Source organism: Gymnoscopelus braueri (genome assembly GCF_963280865.1).
Source record: "Gymnoscopelus braueri genome assembly, chromosome: 12".
Taxonomy (NCBI): Eukaryota; Metazoa; Chordata; class Actinopteri; order Myctophiformes; family Myctophidae; genus Gymnoscopelus; species Gymnoscopelus braueri.
This window is the reverse complement of record NC_137614.1, coordinates 12,908,952-12,935,772: the sequence shown is the minus strand read 5'-3', so window position 1 is coordinate 12,935,772 and position 26,821 is coordinate 12,908,952. Positions and strand designations below refer to the sequence as shown.

The window sequence follows — 26,821 nt, the reverse complement described above, 5'->3', positions numbered from 1 at the left end:
GCAGACCAAGTACAGAGCCAACGGTTAAGTTTACTTGGTATTGAGGGTTTAAGTGGTTAAATGTCTGAAAATACCTATTAACATGAATCCAACATTAATAGAAAAGATAACAACAAACCAAAAAAAAAACATTCATTTACACAACACTGATGACACTGATGAAATCAATGAAAAAGTTTAATCTCCAACACAATTTTATACAGTATGTAGTCGGGGGTCCCTGCTTCCCTGAAAAAACGTTGAAGACCCCTGTTATAAGGCATTATAAGCAAAAGCTGCAACACAGGCTATGCTTCCTATGATCGTACGATGATATGGATTGGTTGGAGGTGAACAACGTACCTTGCTGCTGGTGTGCGTCATACACCCGGATTTCAAAGATGGGCGGCCTCTCGTTGCGGAGCAGGGTGACAGTCTTGGTGTCTTGGTCCAGTTTGTAGATGCTGCCGCCGCGGTACTCGTTCCAGAACAGAAATTGTTTGTAGTGACACAGGCCAAAGGCGTGGTTGAGCTCCTGTCCCTCGTACACCACCTGGCCAATCCAGAAGCAGCACATTCACACTCAGAAGGTTCATTTTCAAAACATTATTTGTGTTAATTATGCCTGTGTCTCAATTAACAAGATAGTGTTCTCCCTACAAACAAAGAAAATTCAAAGTGACTTTCTTTTCTTTCTTTTTTTTATCAGATTTATTTGGCGAGGCATTTCATGATTGTGACAAGGGCTGGGCAATATGGACAAAATATACTATCTCAAATATTTTTGACCGAATACGACAATATTGTGTAAATATTGAGTATACTGTATAGGGTAAAGCCAACTAATAGAAAAGGCAGGTAAGTTCAGGCATTTACATCACTTCACTGTAATGCAGCCTTTAAAACAAGGAAAAGACAACACTCTCATATCATATGCATATATTTATATATTGCCCAGCCCTAATAGTGCCATTGTAAAACACTCACGAAATACCTAGCGAGGACCAGTGGCGTAACGGAGGGGCAGCAAGTGATGCGGTGCGGGGGGGCCACCAGCAGGGGGGGCCCCGCCTGCGCTGATACAAATATTTTTACAGCAAAAAAAATGAAAAAAGTTGATTTATATTGGTCAAATGGAACCGAATTAGACCCGAATTAGACCGAATTAGACCCAAATTTTCGCGCGCACGGGGTTGTGCGTGTGCATGTGCATACGTGTGCATGTGCACATGCAACTCCCGCGCGGAGGCCCCGCGATTCTGCGTTACGCCACTGGCGAGGACACCATCTTCTAACTTAACATAAATCACTGGTCACCAACCTTGCGCTCTGTGGTGTTGAGGTACACCATCTCTATGCGGTCGTAGTAGGCGTCCACCCAGTACAGCATTCCCTGGGGGATGTCCAGACTCAGGCCGTTTGGCCACAGTACAGTCTTACTGGTCAGGAACACCTGGTGGTTGGAACCGTCCATCCAAGCCTTTTTGATCTTGCCTCTGTTGCTCACCGTCGGGTCCTCCTCCCAGTCTGTCCAGTACATCCATCTGGTGCACAGGAGGAAAGCTGTCAGCTTCGTGTCTACTCAAAAAGTCTGTGAGATCCTCTCTCTCTCTCTCTTTCTCTCCCTCTCTCTCTCGTCATGTTTTGTTCTGCTTTCTTCTAATTATTCATATAAAGGCTATTATGATCTCTATAGTATCTCTAAAGGTCCTTACACACCGGCGAATATGCGAATATACGCAAAATTCGGACTCGTTCCGAATAATTAAAAGACGCTTTTTCGCTTCGCGAAACTGATGTGGACGCTTGCATTGACTTTATAAGGTTTAAAAAAAAAACGTATTTATTCGCATGAAGAATTTGCCCCGGTGTGCAAGGACCTTAACTCTATAACTGCCAAAGACGTTTATAAACGTCTTTGAGAAATTAGCTGTTGCCTGCCAAAGACGTTTAAAAACGTCCTGAAAAAAAAAAAAAAAAAATTCTAAAAAGATTCTCTAATTATTTAGTATTGACACCTTTTCGATATTCCAAACGAATAAGGAGATAACAATTTCCAAAGATTTGCTGCTCCATCCACTTCAATGTTAAAATTGAAACGGACAAACAATTCACAATGTTTTTTGGTTTGAAACCACTGGTTTTGAGCTATTTTCAAACATCAAACAACACATGACAACAAGGTCAAATTGACCTCGTTGACATTTGTGAAACCACACCTGAATCTCATCTGTGATTAGAAATTTTCTGGGGATCAATCATACTTGAGAAACATATTTTGTGGCTATGCGAAAAGGTACCAAAATCGGTCAAAACCCTGGCAGAGGCTACAGACTGTTCTGAAAAAACTCTGGCAGGGTAAGAGTTAAGTGTGATTTGGTTTATCTGCTGCTGCAATACAGTAATCCAAATGACTTGCACATAAGGGTCAAGGGACATAAAGGCAGTAATTATGTTCATCTATACATTCCAGTAATCTCTGTCTGTCCTTCAAATATCTCTCGAACTTCTCATCTGATCGACTTCACACTGTAGGCGGGTGTATTGCTGAGGACACAAGGACGTGCCGTGTTGAGTGTCAAGTCGATCGAATCAGCGGTTCTCCAGAGCCGGCCACCTCCGAACCACTTTCTCTAATGATGACTACTAGGGGTGTGCGATACACAAATTTCACGATATCAATACGATACGATATATTTTTATTATGAAAATATATGGGGGGGGGGGGGAGCAAATACAAACAAATACTTCTGTTTTTGCATTATTATTATTGCAAAACAAATATATATATATTATTTTTTTTACAATATTTTTTTCACGAAAACGTATCGCGATATATCGCGGGCGATATATCGGCACACCCCTAATGACTACTGAGATAGGTTAGGTGCAGTGAGTGGACATTGCACTGATGTCTCACCCGTGCTGGGGGTCGACCACGATGGCACGAGGGTGAGTCATCTTGCCCTCGATGAGCGTCTTGCGGGTTTGGGAGGCCTTCTCCAACCTGGCAACGCTGATGGTCTTTTTAGGCCCGTCATCTGTCCAGTACAGGTTACCTCCCATCCAGTCCACCGCTATGCCTTCTACTGTGTGGATTCCTGAAACAAGGTGAGAAAAATGTCATATTGTCCTTAATCCATCCAATCCGGGAACGCATATGTCTCATTTTAGATTTTAGCTACTTCTTTTATACTTTGGCTATTCAAAAATAGCAGATATACAAGCTCAAAGCGAGGCACAGAGTGCAAAAATCATGACATTTTTTGCAAATCTTAATACATATATATATATTTTTAAAGCCAACATTTGTGACTCAAATCTTTGCTTCTGGGGGGTCCCTGGAACTAAGTATTTTGAGATGGGGGTCCGCGACCAAATACATATATTTTTTGGGGTCCTTGACATGAAAAAGTTTGAGAACCACTGATATTATAGTGACATAAGTGTTTCAGAAAACTGTTAGGATTTAGAAGACATTTGTAGAATCGTATATCAGGTCTTAGTGGGTTAACCGAGGACTAAATATAGTTCATAAAGGTAAAGTTAAAAAGGTAAAGCTGTACTTTATTATCCCCTTTAGGGAAGCCTGTCCTCTGCATTTGACCCAGCCTAACTTCTTAGGAGCAGTGAGCAGCGACAGCGCAGCGCTCTGGGACCAAGTCCAGTTGTAACGCCAGTACTTTGGTCAAGGGCACTGGGCAGGAGTAACCTAACATGTCTTTTGATGTGGGAGGAAACCAGAGTGCCCGTTGGAAACCAAACGCAAACTCCACACAGAAAGCCCACCTCTGCCGGGGATCGAACCCCGGACCTTTCTTGCCGTGAGGCACCAGTGCTAACCACTGCACTGCCCAAATAAATATACAACGCTAAACTATTATTCATAATTATAGTTTCCAGAGTCCTATTAGGCCCATCACAAGTATTACATAATCACCTAATCGCAGATAGTCATTTTTTGCATAATCGTCACAATCATTTCCTCGTTTAAAAAAAATGCACAAATGGTGGAAATAGCAGATCTACAAGCTCTACGTGTCTAACGGCTATTTCCGCTATTAATGTTATGTTAAGTATAAAGTAATTAAATGCGTGTTTTTTGTCATATCTGCCCCATTTTTTTGTCATATCAGCCAAATAGAAATGTAATTTTTCTTCATAGTGTTCAACGACACACAATTAAATTATTGATCACAATTATTTGAGCGACACTTGATTTCATAATCGTGACAGCCCTACTGTAGGTCCTATATGACTTCTCAGCAGTGTTGCCAGATTCTGTGAGAGAAACAAGCAACCAGGTCTAGGAAAACCAGCCCAAAAGAAGTGACTATGGGCCACATGAGCACTTTAACATATACATCAGCTATTTGAAAATAGCAGATCTACAGTACAAGCTCACGACGCGACGCGTTGTGAGCTTGTAGATCGGCTATTTTCAAATAAAATCTTGCGGAGAAATTATAATAAGCAGATCTGGCAACCCTGCTTCTAAGTTCAGTCACATGAAGAAAAAACAAATGACGGAACAGATTGCATCCTTGACCCTCACCTTCTTTCAGGATGGTGTCTCTCTCAGTGCCGTCTATCTTCTGTCGGCCGATGATGTAGCTGGTAGCGTCGGCGAAGTAGATGAACTCGCTGGCAGCGTGGAAATCCAGAGCTCTGGGGTTCATGAGGTTCTCAATGGGAATCATGTACTCGTCGGGGACCTTGGCGTTCATGTCCATGCCCCTGATGATGCCAGGACGACCCTTACCATACACCAGGAACAACTCGTGGTCTGGCTCTGCGGTAAGGGTAAAACATTTAAATAGTATATTATTAACCCATTAAAACCGGAAAAACGCATCTGTGTAACCAATTTAACCATTATTGTATACTCTGGCTATTCGAAAATAGCAGATATACAAGTTCATAGCACGTCACACTTAGTGCCACACTATGATCTTATAGATCTGCTATTTTTGAAAATAGCAGATCTAGCAGATCAACAGTATTTGCACAAACGTAAACATTTTTGCAAATCTTTGAATATATGTATTTTTTAAATGAACATTAAATATTTGCTTCTGGAAGTCCCTGGAACAAAAAATATTTTTAGATGGGGGTCCGCGGCCAAATACATATCATTTGGGGGGTCCTTGACATGAAAAGGTTTGAGCACCACTGATGTACTGTAGCAACATAGGTTTTTTCAGAAAAAAAAGTTAGGATTTAGATTTTTTTTTTTCAATCAGCCTCAGGTCTTAATGGGTTAAAGGCCCAATCATACAAACATAGACAAAAGGGTGCACTTTTGAGGAATTTTTACTTCACTGGAGTATTTCAAATCTTCATTACTTAAATTACTTCTACTCTACCACACAGAGGCAAATATTATACTTTTACTCCACTACAATTATTTGAAAACTTTAGTTACTAGTTACTTTGTAGATTTTGATTATTATTACAAACAAAACATACATTAACCACTTTATTATATTATATTACATTATATTAATTTTGGCAGTTTGAAAATAGCAGATCTAAAAGTTTTCAAAAGACCTTTAGACATTTCATATTTGAAAACTTGGGACATTCTGCATAATGAGTGGACTACTTTCTACTTTTGGTACGTTTCGATACCAATACTTTTGTACTTTTACTCAAGTAAATTGATAACATTACTCAAAGATGTAAGACTTGACGGGTGGAAGTGGAAAACACATTTTTATACTTGGTAACGCGACTAAGTATAAATCAGGCTTATAATCCTCAACCATCCGTCTCTTCTCATAGAGGACTGTTATTTTACTTACTCTTGCAGGACTTGCCGTCGCTGCCTAAGCTGAATCCGGAGCGACAGCGGCAGGTGCGCGTCTTGTGGCTGTTCCCCAGCAGACAGATGTCTGAGCAGCCTCCAGCCTTACCAAACTGGTCCAGGGCACATGCATGGCTCCGCACTGAGAATGGACACAAGATACACACAAACACTATGAAAAAACACGGCCGTTTGCTTGCACCTCAGGGCACTACAAAACTAAATCAGCATTGTTATCAAACGGCAGGAACGTGGAGGACCTGAACCAATAGATAAATTGGGCCCAGAGTGAGTGAGTGAAGACGTCGCCAATCCTCTTTGTTTTTGTTTTGTTTTTATTGAGCCACGGTATGAAATCAACATCAGATGGCACTTTGGCCTGTTGCCAGCCAGTTCCGGATAGAGATAAAATGTGCCCACTGACCGGTGGTGTAAAGTAACTAAGTACATTTACTCAAGTACTGTACTTAAGTACAATTTTTACTTTTACCAGAGTGTTTCCAATTTTCAGTTCTTTTACTTCTACTCCACTACATCTCAGAGGCATATATTGTACTTTTACTCCACTACAATTATTTGAAAACTTTAGTTTTTAACTAACTTTAGTTAGTTACTTTGTAGATTTTTATTATTACAACACATTACCTACTTCAGCCCCTATATACATTTTGGCCATTTCAAAATAGCCGATCGACAAGCTCACGCATTGTGAGCTTGTAGATCTGCTATTTTCAAATGATTTTTACACATTTTATACATTTGAAAACTTGTGAAATGGGACATTCTGCATAATGAGTACTTTTACTTTTGTACTTTAAGTATATTTTGATACCAATACTTTTGTACTTTTACTCAAGTCAAATTTTTATTCCGGACTTGAACTTGTAACAGAGTATTTCTACATTGCAGTATTGATACTTTTACTTAAGTAAGAAATGTGAGTACTTTTTCCACCACTGCCACTGACCATACTCACAAGGCACCCATTTTGCTCTTACCCACTTTCAACCTGGCGTCCCTATTTTGGCCATGTCATTATAAAATGTAAAAAAAAAATAATAATAGCCTACGTACAAGCTCACACAGCGCATCGTGATGGTCAACGGCGGAGGGTCAATACCTGGAGGTTGGCGCCTCTGGTGGTAGACGTGGAGCGCGGCGCCCCGGTTCACCCGGGTCACCACCTGGAAGTCGGAGCTGTTGAAGCGGTTGACTCGGATCACGCTGGTCTTGGGGTTGAGGTTGCCCTCGTCAGAGTTGGTGGCGTACAGGTAGTTCTCAAAGACCGTCAGCCCGTACAGATGCTCGATCTTGAAGGGCACAGAGACGACAGAGAAAAAAAGAGCAAAGTTTATTTTAAATTTTTAAGTAGCTTATCAACTAAATGAGTAATACCTTCTTCACTGCCGTTATTAACACACAGCACCCACAGTGCATGACTAACAGCTTGTATAATGCCTCTTGTGTACTCATTTGTCTCATGCGTGCCTCTTTGGCAAGACTTTGCAAGATTTTGAGCTCCTCATCACAGGCTATTAAATCAGTGTCCAATCTAAGCTTTTGAGAGAGAGAGAGACAGAGAGAGAGAGAGAGAGAGAGAGAGAGAGAGAGAGAGAGAGAGAGAGAGAGCATGCAAGAGAGAGATAGTGTGTTTGTGTAAACTTGGCGCATGGCAGCATAGCTCAACTTCCCATCTGGCATTTAACAGACAAGGCTTTGGCTTTTTTTTTTATAAGGGTCTCTGTTCTGCGTGCGCTCTCCTCTACTGTCAGAGAGAGATGTATGGGCTGGGATCATATTAAACAGCCCTCCTCCCTTCCCCCTGCACCACTGCAGCCCTTGTTTTCATTACAATCATTAGTCTGCTATGAGGAGCGAGCCAAGCTTTTGCTACGGACAGACTAATATGTTTAGAGAGGCACTGGCCAGGGACATCACACACTCTTTAAGTAATATCAATCAAGGGAATAAAAAGGAGTTATCCCCTTGAGAGAGTGACTCTCTGCCTCGAGATATATACTAGAGGACAACTGGAAAACATGATGAGAATAAATCAATGACGTGGTGGCAGTTTTGTTTGAGCAACCACAGACACTCTGTATTCTCGTAGGAGAGATGGTGGAGGGGGCAGTGTGTTGTTAGTGTTGTGGCAACTCAACAGGTCCAACATACTAAGGAAGGATGAACTATCATGTGTTTGATTGATTGATTGATTGATTGATTGATTGAATACTTTATTAGCAGGATTGTTAGCAGTACAAGTAGTACGGTCAGGCTATGCTAAGAGGATAATACCCACTTGCTTCCATTGTGGTCCATATACTATATGCATCTTTGTGTTACACTGCATTTATGTATAAAAATTTACCTTAAAGGGATAGTTCACCCAATTTGTTTTATTTATTTTATTTTTTTATCGATTAGTCACCCCATGGAGACTTGAATTCATGGATTTATGAAAGGAGACTCTTTAGTGTCTCCGACCTACCGGAACCGCTGCCGGTCATCAAATTATTGGCTTAGGAATGCGACAAAAACAAAAAGAATATCCATGAAGTGAATGAAGTCTCCATGGGGTGACAACTCATTTTGGGGGTGAACTATCCCTTTAATGCAGGTCTATTTTTTACACTCTCACAGTATTTTACTAGTCTGTCCGACTATGTATCATCCATCCATCCATCCCTCACCAGCAGACCCTGGATGATGGTGTGTCGGTTCTTGCCCTCGTAGTCCACCACCTCGATGTAGTCCAGGTAGGCGTCGGCCCAGTACACCAGCCGGTTGACCAGGTCCAGGGTGATGCCGTGGGGGAAGACGATCTTGCTGTCCACCAGCTTGGTGCGGTTCTGACCGTCCATGTCACAGCGCTCCACCCTGGGCGTGGACCCGTAGTCTGTGAAGAACACTTTCCTGCAGCCGAAAGATAGAGACATCAAGACGTTAGCACAAGGGTGGGCAACTTTGATGATGGAGAGGGCCACTATATTTCCACACTCACTCCAGAGGGCCACATTGCATATATTGTCGGGCAGACACCTCTTATCTCCGTGTTTTAACTTTTTTCGTAAATTCATTCCGTACTTCGCCATTCTATGTCACACAAAAGTAGCAAAAAAAATGTTGTGCTATTTTTTTATTGGAATCCTGAAAACTAACATTTGCATTTGCACAAATGCATTTAGTTATACTTATGTTAACTTTATGAATTTAAATACAAATACATTGGACATAAAAAAGACAATAAAATTTAATACTAGTCATTAACTCTTTGACTGCCAGAGTATTTTCATAAAGTACTCCCCCAGTGCCAGCGATTTTCGTGTTTTTTTGTTTTGTTATTTTGTTATTTAATTTTCATATAGTATGTCTAGCTGCGGTTTTGAACACATACGATGGTTCCACCAGCAGAGAGCAGCAAATAGACACATTCATCAGCTCGCTGACTCGCTGCCCCCCCCCCAAACAGAGCCAAACAGTGAAATACGTCAAACCGGATGTGACGTGTTCTCAGATTCTCCGATCGACCAAAAATACGATGTGATACACGACGGCGATGACTGTTCGCCACCCAGACTATAGATTATAGAAGTGGACCTCTCCGTTCGTTTTTTATACCGTGTGAAAAAACGTGTGTTTCCCTATTCTGTATAAAAAAATGAGAAACGGAATCTACGTCATAAAACCGGATGCAGGTGTGGGTGAAGTAAGTGGAACTCGAAACCTAGAATGAAAAATGATCAGAATAGCGCGATCAGAGATTAAACAATGAACGCGCGTCCAACGCGTCTAACGCGTCGACGGCCAACTGGACAAACTAGCAATTGACTAGCAAAGAGTTAAAGGACGACTTCACCCATTTTCAACCTATCTTCATATAATAGATCCTCACTAATGCTCATGATAAAATGGTAAAAAAAAAATCTACTCAGTCTGTGTCTCAGAGGGCTGTGGACAGTTCAGAAACCCGTGAAATCTTGTTGGAAAAAAAAAATCCTGCCTAACGATGATGTCACTGGTAGACAGGTTTCTGAACTGTCCACAGCCCTCCTATGAGACACAGACTGAGTAGAAAAAAATGGTACAATTTTATCATGGACCTATTATATGAAGATAGGTTGAAAATGGGTGAAGTCGTCCTTTAAGCTACTATAGACAGAAGTAATTAAAGCGGGTCATGTTTGCAATTGTAACAGCTGAAATCAATATATCAGTATTCCGATATTAACCTGCGGGCCGCATTAAGTGAAGGTGGGGGCCGCCAGTTGCCCATGTATGCGTTAATAGTTGTTGTTTTATGTTGTTGTTAATGTATGATGGTGCTACCCCCCCGAAAATAGCCGATCTCCAAGCTCAAGTGTCGCGATGCAATGGGGATTGTGAGCTTGTACTGTAGATAGTTTTTTTGGCACGGGACGCCATGGTACGACGTAGTATAAATCAAGCTTCAGATGGAGAGACAAAGTGTGGGAAGGAACGTGATAACAGGGACTGCACTGCTGTAGCACTTCCTTCTTTCGGGTGTCAAATTGACCTGACCAGTGGAAATGATGACACTTTTATTCCATTAATGGGGCACAATGTGTGTGGTTACGCTGATGCATCATTCAGCACGTGTCTCCCAAGAAGATAGAATAGAGAAGTGATACCATGAAATAAGGAACATGATGGCATTTTGAGCACATGTCCGGTTCTTGGGCAAGCGTCAGGAAACTGGACAAACGGTCATCATCATCTATTTTCCAGGTGTGTGTGTGAATGTGTATGTGAATGTGTATGTGTATGTGAGTGTGTGTGTGTGTGTGTGTGTGTGTGTGTGTGTGCGCGCACGCTTGCGCTTCTGCATCGGTGACCAGCACTGCCTAGATGCACATTTTGCACATGCACGATGTGCAAACGTCTGTCTGTCCTTCCGTTTGGAGGAAGTGCATCGAAAGCCGTCTGCCTGCTTAGTCAGCACAATGTCCGATCATTAGATCCCCCCCCCACCGGCCTGAGAAAACTGAAACAGAACACGACTTAAGACTAGGCTATAGGCTATAGGTAGGATGCAGTGCAGCACTGACCCCATGGCCGGGTCCAGAGCGATGCCTTTAGGGTTGTACAGCTCCTGGTCCAGCAGGGTCACGCACGTCTGACCGTTCTTGTTGCACACAAACACCCGGTCGTCCACGTCATCCACAAAGTAGAAGTTTCCGGTCAGCCAGTCGATAGCCATCTGCTCCACATCTGGGGGAGGTAGAGAGAACGGGTGGGAAAGAGGAGAAGAGTAGATATAGGGTAGAGAAGGGAGGAGATTTGAATAGAGTAGATAGAAATAGATGAGAGGAGTTAGATGAAAGGGTGGATGGAGTTACCTTTTGGTACAACCACTGTCCATGCTATGAATAGAATACCATACTGTACTGTATCGGTTCGAATCCTACTGTAGCTCATGCTATGCTATTATTACATGCCTCGCTCTACTTTCCTTCCATTGTTTGCTACAAAATATCCTTGAGGAGGAGGAAGGCCGGGCTCTCTAGTGACTAATCTTCTTACAAACTGAAATATATATTTTGTTATAATAATAATCTATGCAATGCTTATTATTAATAATAATAAGCACTGTTATGAATGAGGTTCTGTCATCTTGGTGCACTGGCAGCATCTAACAGTTTGGTGCATTACTGTCACCACCACAGTCTTTGATTAAGGACAAACGAGGAAACGTTTGAGGGACGGACACAGAAAGAGCGACAGATAGAGGAAGAAAAGAGGTTGAGGGCCAGCACTCTGTGATCTGAACCTCAATCAGCGCAGCTGACCCAGAACACGGCCCGACGATGACCACCCACTGGGGAGGGAGACGCAGACATTAACCCTTCACTACCTAACAGGATGAAGTAGTAGGATATACTGTAGTGAAACGGCCACACACACTACAGCAAGATTCTGAATGGTACAGAGGTCAAAGTAAATATTTATCCAACATCGTTGCCCCGTTTGCACTACATCTCATCCATTTCCCCTTAAAGAGGTGGGATACATTATCCAATTGAATTCGGGAAAGCATCTGCGTCATTTTAGATTTTATACGTTGGCTATTCAAAAATAGCAAAGCTATACAAGCTCACAGCGCGTCACCGAGCTTGTACATCTGCTGCCTGTTTCTGAACATTTTTGAAAAGTGTGAGAACTACTGATTTAGAAGGCATTTGTAGAATTGGCATCAGGTCATAATGGGTTAAAATGGAAGGCTGAATTATTCAACGGGCTGTTTTTCAGATCAATGATGGGCACTGGGTCATTCTGTCAAGAAAGAACATCAAGCCAAGGAAGCAATATATCAGTCGTGCTAAATTGTCCAAAACAAGGTCACGGGGTCCTTCGGTCTTTTCAAGGTATATCTGATTATATGGCATGACTCTGAGTTTACAATTTAACACAAAACATTTCAACTACAGAGACATAGAGGACTATGTAGAATCCAATTAAATGGAGTTTATATTTATGCATGTTAGATTTTAAGATACCGTTTTAAGTCTTCCAAAAAGGAAAGGTTTGCCTAGTTGCACATTTGTAGTTATGTACAGTACATTATATGTAAAGCGTTGAACCCAAACCCTGAAGTCTGGGTTATACTTGGTTGCACGCCTTCTCGCGAACCCAAAATAGCCAATCTACCAGCTCACAACGCATTGTGTGTAGCGTCAAGTTTGGGGCTTGTAGATCGGCCAGTTTCATTGCAGCGACACCGGCGCGCAACTAAGTATAAACCGGCCTTTAAATTCTCCTGATTCACAATCCAACTCACAGGGAGATCAAAAGAGGAAGCCTTGCCGATGAAGACCTTCATTCCGGACACAGGCGGCGGGAGAGTCAACGGGTTTTGAAATGCTAATGCTTGTTAGCGTTGGCGACTGAGTCGATTCACTCAGCTGACTTCCCCCCAGCGCTCTGACAATGGCAGGCTATCTGGGAGAGAGGGCGTGTTGGGGGGGGAGACGGAGAGACGCGAGCCCACAGAGGAACCCAGCTGTGGCCGGGGGAAAGGAGCTCCAAGGCGTACAGCCTCCCATGCTGCCGTGTGTTTTAACAGCTGCCACCGTGCTTCCTCTCGTAGGGGCACTCTTAATACACTGTCCACACACACACACACACACACACACACACACACACACACACACACACACACACACACACACACACACACACACACACACACACACACACACACACACAGTGTGTGTACGTACACACACACACACACACACACACACAGTATCAAAGCCACTGAAACTGCCACGGTTCCCTCTCCAGCTAATCCACAGAACAACTTTGATGTTGGGATTCGCACTTCGTACAGAGACAGCCCCTGGGCTCTGCCTCTCTCTCCCTCTCTCTGCATTTCTGCAGACAAAAACAAGCCTCTGGGATGGAGGAGGCCCCAACGCTGGCAACCACGCTACTCAGAAACAGACACAAGAGTGCTGGTTCCACGACATAGCATGCAGACATCTGGGCCTAATGTAACCCCCCGCCAACCCCCCTCTCTCTCCCCACCCCCCCACGACATCCTCTGAGGTTCAAAAGGCCCGACCCACATGGAACTGATGCTTTGGTTCTGCAGTATAATGAGAAGTGAACAATGTGTGTGTGTATGTGTGTGTGTGTGTGTGTGTAGGGGGGCTGGCTGAGCGGGGATAGAAGAATTGAGAGACACAGAGAGGGAGAAAGAGGGGACAGAAATAAAGAGTGTAATCATCACCCCCCCCCCCCCCCCCCCCCAAAAAAAAAGAAAAGAGAACAAGGAACAAATGGAAAGCAAAAAATAAAATGTTTCTATGAGTATAGCATAACAGCTTGAAATAACATGTCTATGAAAGCATTCCTGGGCTACCTTTGGTGGATTGAACCCCCGTCTGCAATAATACCATCTCCATCCTGTCAGCAAGTGTGGGATGGGGGGGGGGGCATATTTCACAAACAACATTAACCCATTAAAACCGGGAAAGTGTCTGCATCGTTTTAGATATTTGCCGTTGGCAAAACAGCAGATATACAAGCTCACAGTGAGCTTGTACATCTGCTATTTTTGAACATTTAAAAGAAAATCTTTCAAGTGTGAGAACAAGTGATTTAGAGGGCCTTTCTAGAATCGGCCCCGGGCCTTAATGGGTTAAAACCCCTGGTGCGACTCCCAAGCAGGAAATCAATCACGGACAATCAGCGGCGTATTGGCCATCTCATGTTCCAAAAGGGAGGCAACTGTAAATACAGGATTCTAATAAAAACACACCCGCGAGGACAGGAGGAGGGGAGAGCACTTTCACAAGCATCAAGAAATGAAACCCGGGGATTCTGACAAAAGGAAAGTTGGCCACGGAGCGAGGAATCGTGATACTCCCATTGGTATGGGCTCTAAAAAAGCCCACAGCCCTCCTCCTCTAAAGAGTTCCAGCTGGAAGCAACGGGCCGCACAAGGCATTGATTAGACTCAGATATAGAGAGCAGGAGGGCCAGTTGTGCAACCTCCCTCCTGACTGGGGGGGTGGAGAGGAGGGGGGGGGTTTAGTTGTGCAACAGTGGTTTTGTGGAGCCCCCCCCCCCCCAGTATCCAGGGAGTGAAGTGGCCAGGCCGTCTGCAGGGTGTCTCTCTTGACGCTCATTGCCTGATGTATTTAATACATGACCGCGACAACAGCAAATCTACAAGTTCACACAATGCATGGCAGCGAGCTTGCGGTAGTAGTAGGCTATTTTCGACGAGCGATCCCGAAAATAACATTCTCTGTCTGTCTCCCTCTCTCTCTTGCTCAATATCAATTTGTTTTGATTCAGTTCAATCCAAAGGGGCTTTTTATTGGCAAAGTGTGAAATAAAAACAATCAAAATAGGCCTACTAGAATAGAGAAATGTATAAACAGAACTGTGTCTCATTGCAACTTTGCAATTACAGTGAATAGTGCATAGGCAACTTAACCCATTCAGACCTGGAACACATCTGTGTCATTTTTTTATTTGAGCTAAAAAAGCATTATTTTACACGTTGGCTATTCAAAAATAGCAGATCTACAAGCTCATAGAGGCACAGAGTGCCGCACTACGAGCTTGTAGATCTGCTATTTTTGAAAAATCGTAAAAATGTGTGCAAACATGTCATTTTGGGGGTCCTTGACATGAAAAAGTTTGAGCACCACTGATATAGAAACATAACGTTTTTCATAAAACTGTTAGGATTTAGAAGACATTAGTAAGAATCGGCCACAGGTCTTAATGGGTTAAAAACAAACACATTTCAAAGTATACATACTGATATAGTCTAAGTGAAGATAACTGCATGAAACAAAAATTCTAATTATGCACTGTCAGTATGGAGCAGGAATCATCATGACTGACAGTCTTCGTGGTGGATGACCTTCTCCTGTCACAACAGCTCACAAATCGTGCTGCTGCTGGTTGCACACTGCTGTGCATCACCCATCTGATATGGGAGTCTTTTGTTATTAGTCATGTTTTCAAATGCTGTTTTTTTCGTTGGGGGGTGTAATGTGTGGGAAGTACTGAACTGTTATGAGTCTCTGATTCTCTCTCTCCCCCTCTCTGTGATGGAAGAAGTACACAACAGTATTGGTATAAAAATGTACTTAAAGTACCTAAAGTAAAAGTACTCATTGTGCAGAATGTCCCATTTCACAAGTTTTCAAATGTATAATATATAAATATATATATATATATCCTTTGAAAATAGCAGATCTACAAGCTGTTGTGAGCTTGTAGATCGTCTATTTTCAAATAGCCAATGTATATGTCTGAAGTGGTTAATGTATGTTTTACAAAGTAACTAGTAACTGAAGTTTTCAAGTAATTGCAGTGGAGTAAAAAGTACAATATTTGCCTCTGAGATGTAGTGGAGTAGAAGTATAAAGAATGGAAAACTGGAAATACTGCAGTAAAGTAAAAAGTACCACAACATTGCACTTATGTACAGTACATGAGTAAATGTACTTAGTTACTTTCTACCACTGTCTGATTCTCTCTCTCTCGTTCAATTTTCGGTAAATGGAATGTTTGCTGAGAAAGTTGAATGAACCCCACCCAGTTCTCCTGCTCCACCCCCCCCCCAGGTTCCAGAACCCCTGCCACACTTCCTGTCCTCATTCAACACCCACCTCACACACACACACACACACACACACACACAGCTCTGTCTGACGAAACACTTCACGCACACACACACACACACACACACACACACACACACACAGTGGAAGTGGAACACCTACTTACCTACAAAGCTGCCCTCTATATTTACTCATAGACCTACTACAACTCAGATGATGTACTATGTCTATGTCAGTGGTTCTCAACCTGTGGGCCGTGGGCAGTTAGAGGAGTTATTTGGGCCCCCAAATAATTGGCAAAACACTAAGATTGTATTGATAATATAACATTAATATGTAACATAACATAATAATAATAATGGAGAAAAACATTTCAGGTTCCATGGGGACCTGAGGCTTTATCTCTACTCGTCTACACGCCAGTGTCACGCACCGTAAAAGAGCAGATCTACAAGGCTCCTCACAACATGTCGCGGCGCGTTGTCGTGGACCTTGTTGTTCGGGCTATTTTCGGTGCACAACTAACAAGCATAGCGGTCGCTTTAACATTTGACCCCTATTAAAAAGGCCACATTGCCCCGTCCAGATGCATTACGGCGCTGGACCTTCAGAAAAGGGGGCGACTGGCTGTCTGGCTGCACCGGAAAGCCAAACGTACAAATATAAGCAAAAGGATGACATAAGGAAAGGAACCGGAGGTGTGGAACCAAGGGAGAAAGTGGAAGAAAAGAGGAGTAAAATATATCATCTCTGTGTCAGGTCGGAAGCCTCATATGTCCAAAACGGTTACTTATCAGCATTCAAATAAAAAAAACAGCTAAGATTTGAGCTATAACCATTATTTTATGCTTTGGCTATTCAAAAATAGCAGATCTACAAGCTCGTAGCGCGGCACAGAGTGCCGCGCTACGAGCTTGTAGATCTGCTATTATTGAAAAATCTTTGCTTCTGGAGGTCCCTGCAACAAAACATTTTACAAATGTTTGCTTTAAAAAAATAGATATTCAAAGATTTTATGATTTTTCAAAAATAGCAGATCTACAAGCTCATAGCGCGGCACTCGGTGCAAAAAAAATAGTTATATATATATATTAAAATATGGGGATAAGAGGTTTCTGCCCGACAGCAACAATATGAAGAAGAAGAAGAGAAAGAGAAAGAGAGAGCGAGAGAGAGGAAGAGAGAGTTGAGGGAGGAAGAGAGAGTTGAAGGAGGTGCAGAGCCGCTGCTGCCATGGTCCCCGCTGTGGAGTCTGGCTTTGAGGCTAGTAGAAGAGACGATAGGAGACCCCGCTGCCCTTTCATCTTTCCAGACGGGGGATTCACACTTGCAGAGAGAGAGAGAGAGCAAAACCACATCTGGAACTTTGGTCTGTTCATCTGCCCCATGCTCTCCCTCTCTCTCTCTCTCTCTCTCTCTCAGGCTCCCAGAGCCAATAAATCACTCTCTGCTCCTCCAACCCCTCCAACACCACCACACCGCCGAGCCCACATCCATCCAGGGAGGATGATGATGATGATGATGATGATGACGCTGCATCTGTTTCCATGCAGGGCGCACCTGAGCACCACCTTTTTCATGGGTTTAGCCCATTCAACCCGGGAACGCATACGCATACTGTGTCATTTTAGTTATTTTTTTGCTATAACCATTATTTTATACTGTGGGCTATATATTCAAAAATAGCACATATACAAGCTGGTGCCGTGCTATGAGCTTGTAGATCTGCTATTTTTGAAAAATCGTGAAATCTTGTGCAAAACGATGAATCTAAATATTTTTTAAAGCGAACATTTTTAACTGAAACCTTTGCTTCTGGGGGTCCCTGGAACTAAATATTTTGAGATGGGAGTCCGCGGCCAAATGCATTTAATTTTGGGGGTCCTTGACGTGAAAAAGTTTGAGAACCACTGACATTATAGCAACATAAGTTTTTTCAGAAAACCGTTTTAGTTAGAAGACATTTGTAGAGGCGTTCCCGGATTGAATGGGTTAAGACACGCTATGGACACCAATTATTTATTATTACCAGGAGGAGCACGTAAAAATAAACTAAACTAAACTCTGTGCAGAAGTACAACGAATGGGGCTTAGCCACACATTAACCCCTGGGGGCCGCGTCCCGATTTGGCCGTGTCGTTATAGGCAAAGTAAACATTTAAAAAAAACTTGAGATCTAAAAAATAATAATAATTTAATATGATGATAAATAATATAATTTAGTTTTGTAAATCGGGAAGAGTGTAGCCATAAAGACTTGGAAATGTCTCACAGCAGATTTATGAAAGGGAAACTGGTCAATAAGTAACAGGCCCCAGAGTAGACGCAGACTGTGTGTGTGTGTGTGTGTGTGTGTGTGTGTGTGTGTGTGTGTGTGTGTGTGTGTGTGTGTGTGTGTGTGTGTGTGTGTGCGCGCTCTCAGCAATGAGCATGCTGAGATGACCTGAATGGACAAGACTGCAGGGAAAGAGTGGAATGTAGGAATTGTTGAGGCTGACATAACCTAGCCGGGGAATGTAAATACCATCTGTATGACCACTGCCCTATTCACTCTCACACTCACACACACACACACACACACACACACACACACACACACAGTCTGAAATGTACAAATGTACAGCAAGCCAAGTACCCTGCTTCTCTTTCTCTCTCTCTCTCTGTCTCTCTCGCTCATTTGCCCTCATTTTCTAATTCAATGGTTCTCAAACGTTCTCTGCTATTTTTTAACAGCCATAACGTGGGTTAAAATTATTGTGATGCTACGTTAACTACTTTTGCTGGGGGGGGGGACCCCCTGGAAGCCCCAACCCCCAAGGACCCCTGGGGGGTCCCCGGACCACACTTTGAGAACCACTGGCCTAATGCTGCATATCAAACAGGGGGTCCTGGATATATTAAAAAAAGGCTGAGAATCACAGTTCTACACACCCTTACCTTTCTCGTCTCATTCCACCGATCAGTCATTCTTACCAACACCCCACCTCACCCTCAATAAGCCATTGGTTCTCAAAGTGGGGTCCGAGGACCCCCAGGGGTCCTTGAGGGAGTTCCAGGGGGTCCCTAAGCTAAATGATGGATACTTAGGAACCAAATGGACCCTTACGACCCTGACGGGTCCATTTGGTTCCATTTGTACACTCTCAGAGTTAAATTAACATTGATTTTAAAATATAATTTGGGGTCCCAGAGATAGGAATGTCATTAAACGGGGGTCCGTGGCCTAATGCATGTCAAACTGGGGGTCCTTGAAATGAAAATGGTTGAGAATCACAGCTAGAGCCGTAAAAATCTTCTCTTATGGGGGTCCCTGGCATATCTTTTCAAATGGGGGTCCCCGGGGCTAATAAGTGTCAATTTGAGGGTCCTTGACATGAAAAAGGTTTGAGAAGCACTGCACTAAACAAGTGGTTTTCAACCAGTGGTCCGGGGACCACCAGTTGTCCTTGAGGGAGTACCAGGGGGTCCCCAGCGAAATTAGTTAACATAGCGCCACAATCATTTTAACCGCTTAGCTTTGGCGGTGCCGTGCTATGAGCTTGTAGATCTGCTATTTTTGAAAAACCTTGTGTGTGCATATCTTTGAATATTTATATTTTTTTAAAGCAAAGATAAACTGATATCTTTGCTTCTGGCGGTCCCTGGCACAAAACATTTTCAAATGGTGGTCTGTGGCCAAATGTATAACAATTTAGGGGTCCTTGGCATGAAAAAGGTTGAAAACCACTGCGCTAAACCGTTAGGTCAACAGAAGGTCGAAGTCGCGGAGCTTCCTCAAATAATGGCATGCAGGAGTCTCGAGGGGGCGGGACACGGCGGGCCACTTACGGTTTCAAGTGAAAAAGACCCCCCCCCCACACACTTTCAGAACGTCTGGGTCCAACAACACCGAGCCGTCTGGCCTCGCGGATCTCTCTGCCCCCCGAAAAGTGTCGGCAGTGACAGTAATTACGCGAGGCCTCGTTTGAAGTGGCTGCGAGCTCAAGCACATAATCATATCGCGAAGGGTTTTTGTGTCCCACATTCAGAGTCTATAACACACCCTAACCTCACCACTTGTTTTCCTCGTGTCTGCTTTCCATGCCTGGGGGCTAATTCTCAAGGGAACACTTCACACGCGCGCACACACACACACATACACGCACGCACACGCACACGCACACACACACACACACACACACACATATGCATGCATGTATAGAAACATGCACACATGTGAACACGATCACACCCACTTCACTTTCATGTTTTGTCTACATTCCTACCCAGCCCTGTCAGAGAGTAATTGCTCTGTCAGCCGGGGCAAACAAAACACAAACCTTGTCAGACTTGTAATCAGCGATAAATCATGTCTGTACGTTATGTGACTATGTGTCCCTTAAAGCGGTATAGTTCTCAAACGTTTTTGTGCCCCAAGGACCCCCAAATTGATATGTATTTGGCCGCGGACCCCCATCTGAAAATGTTTTGAAGATCCCTGATCTAGGGGGAATTTTATTAAAAATGTCATATACTGTAGGCTATTGACCCGTCTAATTCTCTGGTAGTGTTATAATGCAAGACAGCACACGTATAGCTACAGTACCACTGGTGCAATGCTATCACGTATATTTTTTAACTCTAGAGATTGTATACCTGGCCAAAAATCACTATGAGCATTATTCCCCTCAGATGGTACCAAAAAAACTTTTCAAACATTTTAAATATTTTTCCCCCCAAAAATCTAAATAGCAGATGTACAAGCTTGCACCGTGGCACCGAGTGACGCGCTGTGAGCTTGTAGATCTGCCATTTTTTTGAATAGCCAACATATAAATGGATAAAATGATTGTGATGCTACATTAGCTATACTCTTGCTGAAGACCGTCCCCGGAGCCACACTTTGAGAACAGCTGCCTTAAAGGAAAGTGTTCAGGAACTTAAATGCTGCCCTGTGCGTATACGTGAGTGTGCAGTCAGTGGACAGAGTGTTGAACGCGTTGCCAAACAGACAGAAATCTATGAGTTACTGCAGTGCCTTCGGCCGCGAGGACATTAACACCACAGGCCAGACATTTCACTTGTCATCGTTTATCAGTGAAGGTGCATACTGTAGCCTCCTGCGCGCGCGCACACACACACACACCAGTGGTGGAAAGTAACTAAGTACATTTACTTAAGTACTGTACATAAGTACAATTGTGAGGTATTTGCAGGTATAAATTATTATATTATAAAACATACATTAACCACTTTAGCCCTATTTTATACATAGGCTATTTGAAAATAGCCGATCCACAAGCTCACAACGTGTCGCGATGCGACGCGTTGTGAGCTTGTAGATCGGCTATTTTCAAATATTTCAGTACTTTTACTTTTGGTACTTTAAGTACATTTTGATGCCAATACTTTTGTACTTTTACTCAAGTCATTTTTTTATTCTGGACTTTTACATGTAACAGAGTATTTCTATATTGCAGTATTGATACTTTTACTTAAATAAAACATTTGAGTACTTTTTCCAACACACACACACACACTCTCTTCCAGGACATGGGATAATTTACAGAGACATAAGGGAGTTTACCAGAAAGATCCATCGGTCTGCCATTGTCCCTATTCCAAGTCAATAATGGTACAGTAGGTGGATTATTGGGGATTGTACGTTGAAATGCATCAAACACAGCTGATATATAAAAATAAAATAAAACACATTATACATTAGGCCTGAGAACAGCTCCATGCATGTGGAGTACATACAATATATCAAGCCATGCAGTTGGCTACTGTTGGCCTGTCGACTCAAACTGAGGGGCCACTGTGAGCAGTGGTGGAAAAATGACGTAGCAGAGTGTGTGAGCTTGAAGATCTGCTATTTTTTTTTTATCGGTGAAAGTCAACTCCTCCACACAGCATGGCTGGTACAGGGTGATGTAGTGGGTCTGTCAGTGCATTCTTGTTCTCTTTAAAGAGGAACCTCTCGGAAGAATAACGCTGACCTCAGCATTTCTTGCTCGCTACTTTTATGCTGCCACAAGCAGATTTCTAAAGATGGGGGGCTTTTTATTGCTGCTCACCGTAAATTCCTCTGAGCTAGCAGCAACCTCCAAGTTGACGGTTCAATTCCTGAGGCAGAAGATGGATATTTGGCACGCCGTTAGCCGACGGTCTATGACTGGATTATTTATTACGTGCCAAGTGTTATACAGCTGTACCCTTGAGCCAGGCACTCACCACCACACAGGTCGATTGGACCTTCTCTTCCCGTCATATTACTGGCGTGATTAATACTGTGATATAGTGCAAGTGCAGGGTTTCCACTGTAAATAACCTTAAAGATTTAATACCGTTACACATACAGTACACAGATACTAAGGAAATGTGTTATGAAATTCAATAAACAACATTTTGTGTGCGTAAGTAATGCATAGGATAACATTAATTTTACCATTACATACAAAAGGTCAGCCAGTGATTCTGACCCTTTTCACTTTGTGCCTCCTGTGTGGTGCGCGTGATCACCTTTGCAGCAGGGGCTTTTTCCCCTACAGTTGTTTACATGCAAAGCACCTCTATGGCTTACAGAATCGCTAATTCATTCATTCATAATTGTTTTTGACCTACAGTAAGTGGGACAAATGCAGGTTCCACCCCCAGTTCATGTAGTCCGTAAGCTTGGACCCCAGATTTACCATCTAGATTCTAGGGGGAATTGTATTAAAAATGTCATATACTGTAGGCTATTGACCCGTCTCATTTTCTGGTAGTAGTTATAATGGAAGACAGCACACATATAGCTACCACTGGTGCAATGCTATCACATGTATTTTCTAACTCTAGAGATTGTATACCTGGCCAAAAATCACTATGAGTATTATTCCCCTACCAACCAACCCTACTGGCTCACAGACTACCCGTTTCATTTAGAAGTCTCATTTCGGTAGATAAATGTAAACACACATGTAGACGCACATGTTTGGCATGTGGAACCAAACAGATGATCTATGGGGGACACTTCTGGGTGAGCAGATCTATAAGCTCACAACGTGTCGAGTGGCATCGTACGTATAGAGCAATTATAAGTACAATACAGGGATTAATAAATGCTTGATCAGAATAATTGATTTAGTCAATTATATTAAAAGAAATTGAATATCTTCATGTTGATTCGCTGATATATAAGTAGAAAAAAATACCTGCTTCTCAATTATTCGATGTACCTACAGTACATGAGGTTTGATACATTGATACATATCGTCTCTGTCCGGTGGAAACCTCATATCTCCAAAAACTGTTACTTTTCAGGATTCATATTTAAAAACAGCTAAAGTAGCAGATCGGCAAGCTCGAAGCGTGTCGCTTCGCGCCTCGTTTCGAGCTTGCCGATCTGCTACTTTACCCACAATGCACTGCTACTACTCACGATGCAGGCTGAGGGAGATGTTGATGGTGCGGACGTCGGAGACGGTCTTGAGGTCGGTGATGCTGGCGCACTTGAGCTGCGTGGCGGCGGGCGTGTCGCCCACGTCGATCCAGCAGACGGTCTCCTGGGCGTAGATGAAGTCCATGGCCATGGTCTGCTTGGTGGCGATGGCCGGCAGCCGGGACGGGGTGCCGCTCAGCGACGTGCAGCGGATGTCGTGGAGGTTGGTGATCAGCAACATGGGCAGCCGCTCCACGGGGTCTGGAGAGAGAGAGGATTATATGATATGCTAAAAGGATAACACAAAAAGCACTGTGGGCTTGTTTCCATTGTGGTCCTATGTATTCAATTCATCAAGATATTTAAGGACATACAATAATATACAAGAAATCATTAAGACCTGGGACGCATCTGTGTCATTTTTAGATTTGAGCAAAAAAAAGCTTTATTTTACACTTTGACTATTCAAAAATAGCAGATCTACAAGCTCATAGCGCGGCACCGAGTGCCGCGCTACGAGCTTGTAGGTCTGCTATTTTTGAAAAATCGATGAAAATGTGTGCAAATCTTTGAATATATATATTTTTAAAGCGAACATTTGTAACTCAAATCTTTGCTTCTGGGGGTCCCTGGAACAAAATATTTTGAGATGGGGGTCAGCGGGCAAATACATATACATTTTGGCGGTCCTTGACATTAAAAAGTTTGAAAACCACTGATCTAGCAACACGAGTTTTTTCAAAAAACTGTTAGGTTTAAGAAGACATTTTGTAGAATCTGAAACTCATAAAGTATATGTACAGAAAACATTTGGGGGGTGGGGGGTTCTGGTGTTAAGCTTAGAAGACTTGTCTAGGACCAGTTGTAAATTGCAGACAGGTGTGTACTGTTATGTCGGTTTTGAAGGAGGGAGTCGCAGTCGTAGGGAGGATGGAAGGAGAGAGAGAGAGAGAGAGAGAGAGAGAGAGAGAGAGAGAGAGAGAGAGAAATACAGAGAAAGAAAGAGAAAGAGAGAGAAACAGAGAAAGAAAAAAAGAAGAGAGAGAGAAAGAGAGACGAGGGGAAATTAACCATAATATGAACCCTAGCATCCCGATTCTGGGATAATAGCGAACATTCGGGGAGAATAGACGGAACATTTGGTGGAAACACCAGATCTACAAGCTCACAATGCACCGCATTGCGCCACGTTTGCCTGTGCGAGCTTGTGCAGTCGACCGGCTACTGTCACCATGTGACGTAAAACAAAGTATATAGGGGTTAAGTGGTTAACCCATTCAATCCCGGAAAGCACCTATAAGCATTATTTTATACTTTGGCTATTCAAAAATAGCAGATATACAAGCTCGTAGCGTGGCACTCGGTGCCACGCTACGAGCTTGTACAGTATATCTGCTATTTTTGAATAGCCACAAAGTATATAAAATAACGGTTAAAGTGGTCTACACGGACGCGTTCCCGGTCATAACGGGTTAAGAAGAGAGGGGAGCACAGGGCGAGGCAGAACGAGGACAAAAGAGGTGATGAAACAAACGAGGCAGATGAGAAACAGAAGGTTAGAGGGAGTGAAGAGAAGTGAAGGTCACCCACGTTCCATTGTAAAGCTGTTACAAATCTCTTTCCAGTAAATAGGCTTGGAACAGCATTAGTGGAGGAGTCACAGCATGCAAATGAGACCGAGCAAGCAGAGCACCGTCTCAAACCACGAAAAACCAAAGAGTTGTACTTTGGTTTATGTTTATTTATGTACATAATACAGAAAAATAATAATATATATATAATATATATATATATATATATATATATATATATATATATATATATATATATATATATATATATATATATATATATATATATATATATATATATATATATATATATATGCATGGGTGTGATATGTGTGTGGTGTATGTATGTGTATCTGTGTGTGTGTGTATATGCGAGTTGGTATTCGTATATGTGTGTGTAAATACAGAGACACTGCTATACAGTATTACATTTGATATGCTATGATTGCGTATTTCTTCATTCTTGATTTGTTTCAAGCTAAAATGTGTTGACGTTATTATTGTTTTCAGTTTTGTCGAACTAAGTTCTGAAACTGTGTTTTTTGTTTTGTTTTGTAACTAAGTTACTCTTCAAAATAGGCATAATAAGGCCTACACCTTTTCGGTGTAGGCCAACTAAACTGTGGTATCTATTCATGTTATGGTAAAGCAACGAAATAAACTATTCATTCATTCATACGTTTGGGTTTTTCATTTGACTTTGGCCTGTGCGTTGTATGCGTGTGTGTGTGTGTGTGTGTGTGTGTGTGTGTGTGTGTGTGTGTGTGTGTGTGTGTGTGTGTGTGTGTGTGGGGGGGTGTGTGACTATACAGTGTAGGATAGTAGCGAGACAGGAAAGAAGGAGAAGGACACACAACACTGGGTGTCCAGATGGTTGTGTCGACTGTGTCGATGACACAGTCGACACAACCATCCGGGTCATGCATTGGGCGCATGGGCCCTGTATACATCCTCATTCCTCACCGTTCTTGGCCTTGCAGGATCGGTGGTCCGGTTGTTCGAGGTAGCCCTCCACACAGCTGCAGTGGTAGGAGCCCTCACTGTTGGTGCACGTCTGGCTGCACGTCCCATACACGGCGCACTCGTTGAAATCTGCCAGGGAGATGTGACAGTGACTAACCAGACACACACACACTCACTGGATAAATTCCTATCCGCAGACATCACCTCTATACGCCCAGCCACTCACACCAGTATATTCTCATCTGCAGACATCACCCCTACGCCCTACCACTCACACCAAGTAGATTCTCATGGACATAATGGAGCAACACATGGGACAAATAAGTCTGTTTTTATTTTATTTTATTCACAACACAATCTGCTACCCAGTACATTGATGCAAATGTCTCTTGTTCACTAAATAGTGGATATATATATATGTATATATATATATATATATTTTTTTTTTATCCCACAATTTTTGTAACCCATTTTTTCACCCAGTGCCAATTATCTAAGTAATCCTGGGCGCTACACTCCCTCTGCCAGCCTAGGGAGAGCCTATAGCCGAGCTCATGCCTCCTTCAATGCATGAGAGCTAGCAAGCCGCTTCTTATCACCTGACAGGGGGGGAGGTTCCCTGGTTAGACGTAGCGCGTGGAAGGAACACGTTATTCCAACCAGTTCCTTTCCCCTCCATCAGGCGCCCCGGCTGACCAGGGGGAGGCAGTATAGAGACCAGGATTACAGCATGTTTTTGTGAGGGTACCTACCCTAGGGGACACGGGGAGAACTTGCAAACTCCACATAGAAAGGCCCTTTCGCCAACCCTACCTAGGGTATGGGCACTGATGACGCGGAGGAGAGGACACGCCCCCAGTGCCCACAGTGTCCCCGGCGGGAATCGAACCCAGGACCTTCTAGCTGTGAGGCGACAGCGCTGCCGACTGCGCCACCGTGCCCCCAAATAGTGGATATTTGTCAGGATATTCAAGTGAAATATCTGCCTGAAATC

The 26,821-nt window shown here is 43.0% G+C and overlaps 1 protein-coding gene across 1 annotated transcript in view; it reads right to left on the bottom strand.

Moving 5' to 3' along the window:
* lrp1ab (low density lipoprotein receptor-related protein 1Ab) overlaps positions 1–26,821 on the bottom strand; it is a 165,553-nt gene that overhangs the window by 83,017 nt on the left and 55,715 nt on the right. Inside the window, exons 5-14 of the mRNA XM_080445809.1 lie at positions 25,828–25,956; positions 23,294–23,554; positions 10,852–11,014; positions 8,476–8,698; positions 6,906–7,095; positions 5,784–5,927; positions 4,535–4,771; positions 2,900–3,080; positions 1,301–1,523; positions 343–532 (exon numbers count right to left, since the gene is read on the bottom strand). Of these exons, the coding sequence (XP_080301935.1) occupies positions 343–532; positions 1,301–1,523; positions 2,900–3,080; positions 4,535–4,771; positions 5,784–5,927; positions 6,906–7,095; positions 8,476–8,698; positions 10,852–11,014; positions 23,294–23,554; positions 25,828–25,956 (1,941 nt within the window). The remainder of the gene's footprint in view (positions 1–342; positions 533–1,300; positions 1,524–2,899; positions 3,081–4,534; positions 4,772–5,783; positions 5,928–6,905; positions 7,096–8,475; positions 8,699–10,851; positions 11,015–23,293; positions 23,555–25,827; positions 25,957–26,821) is intronic.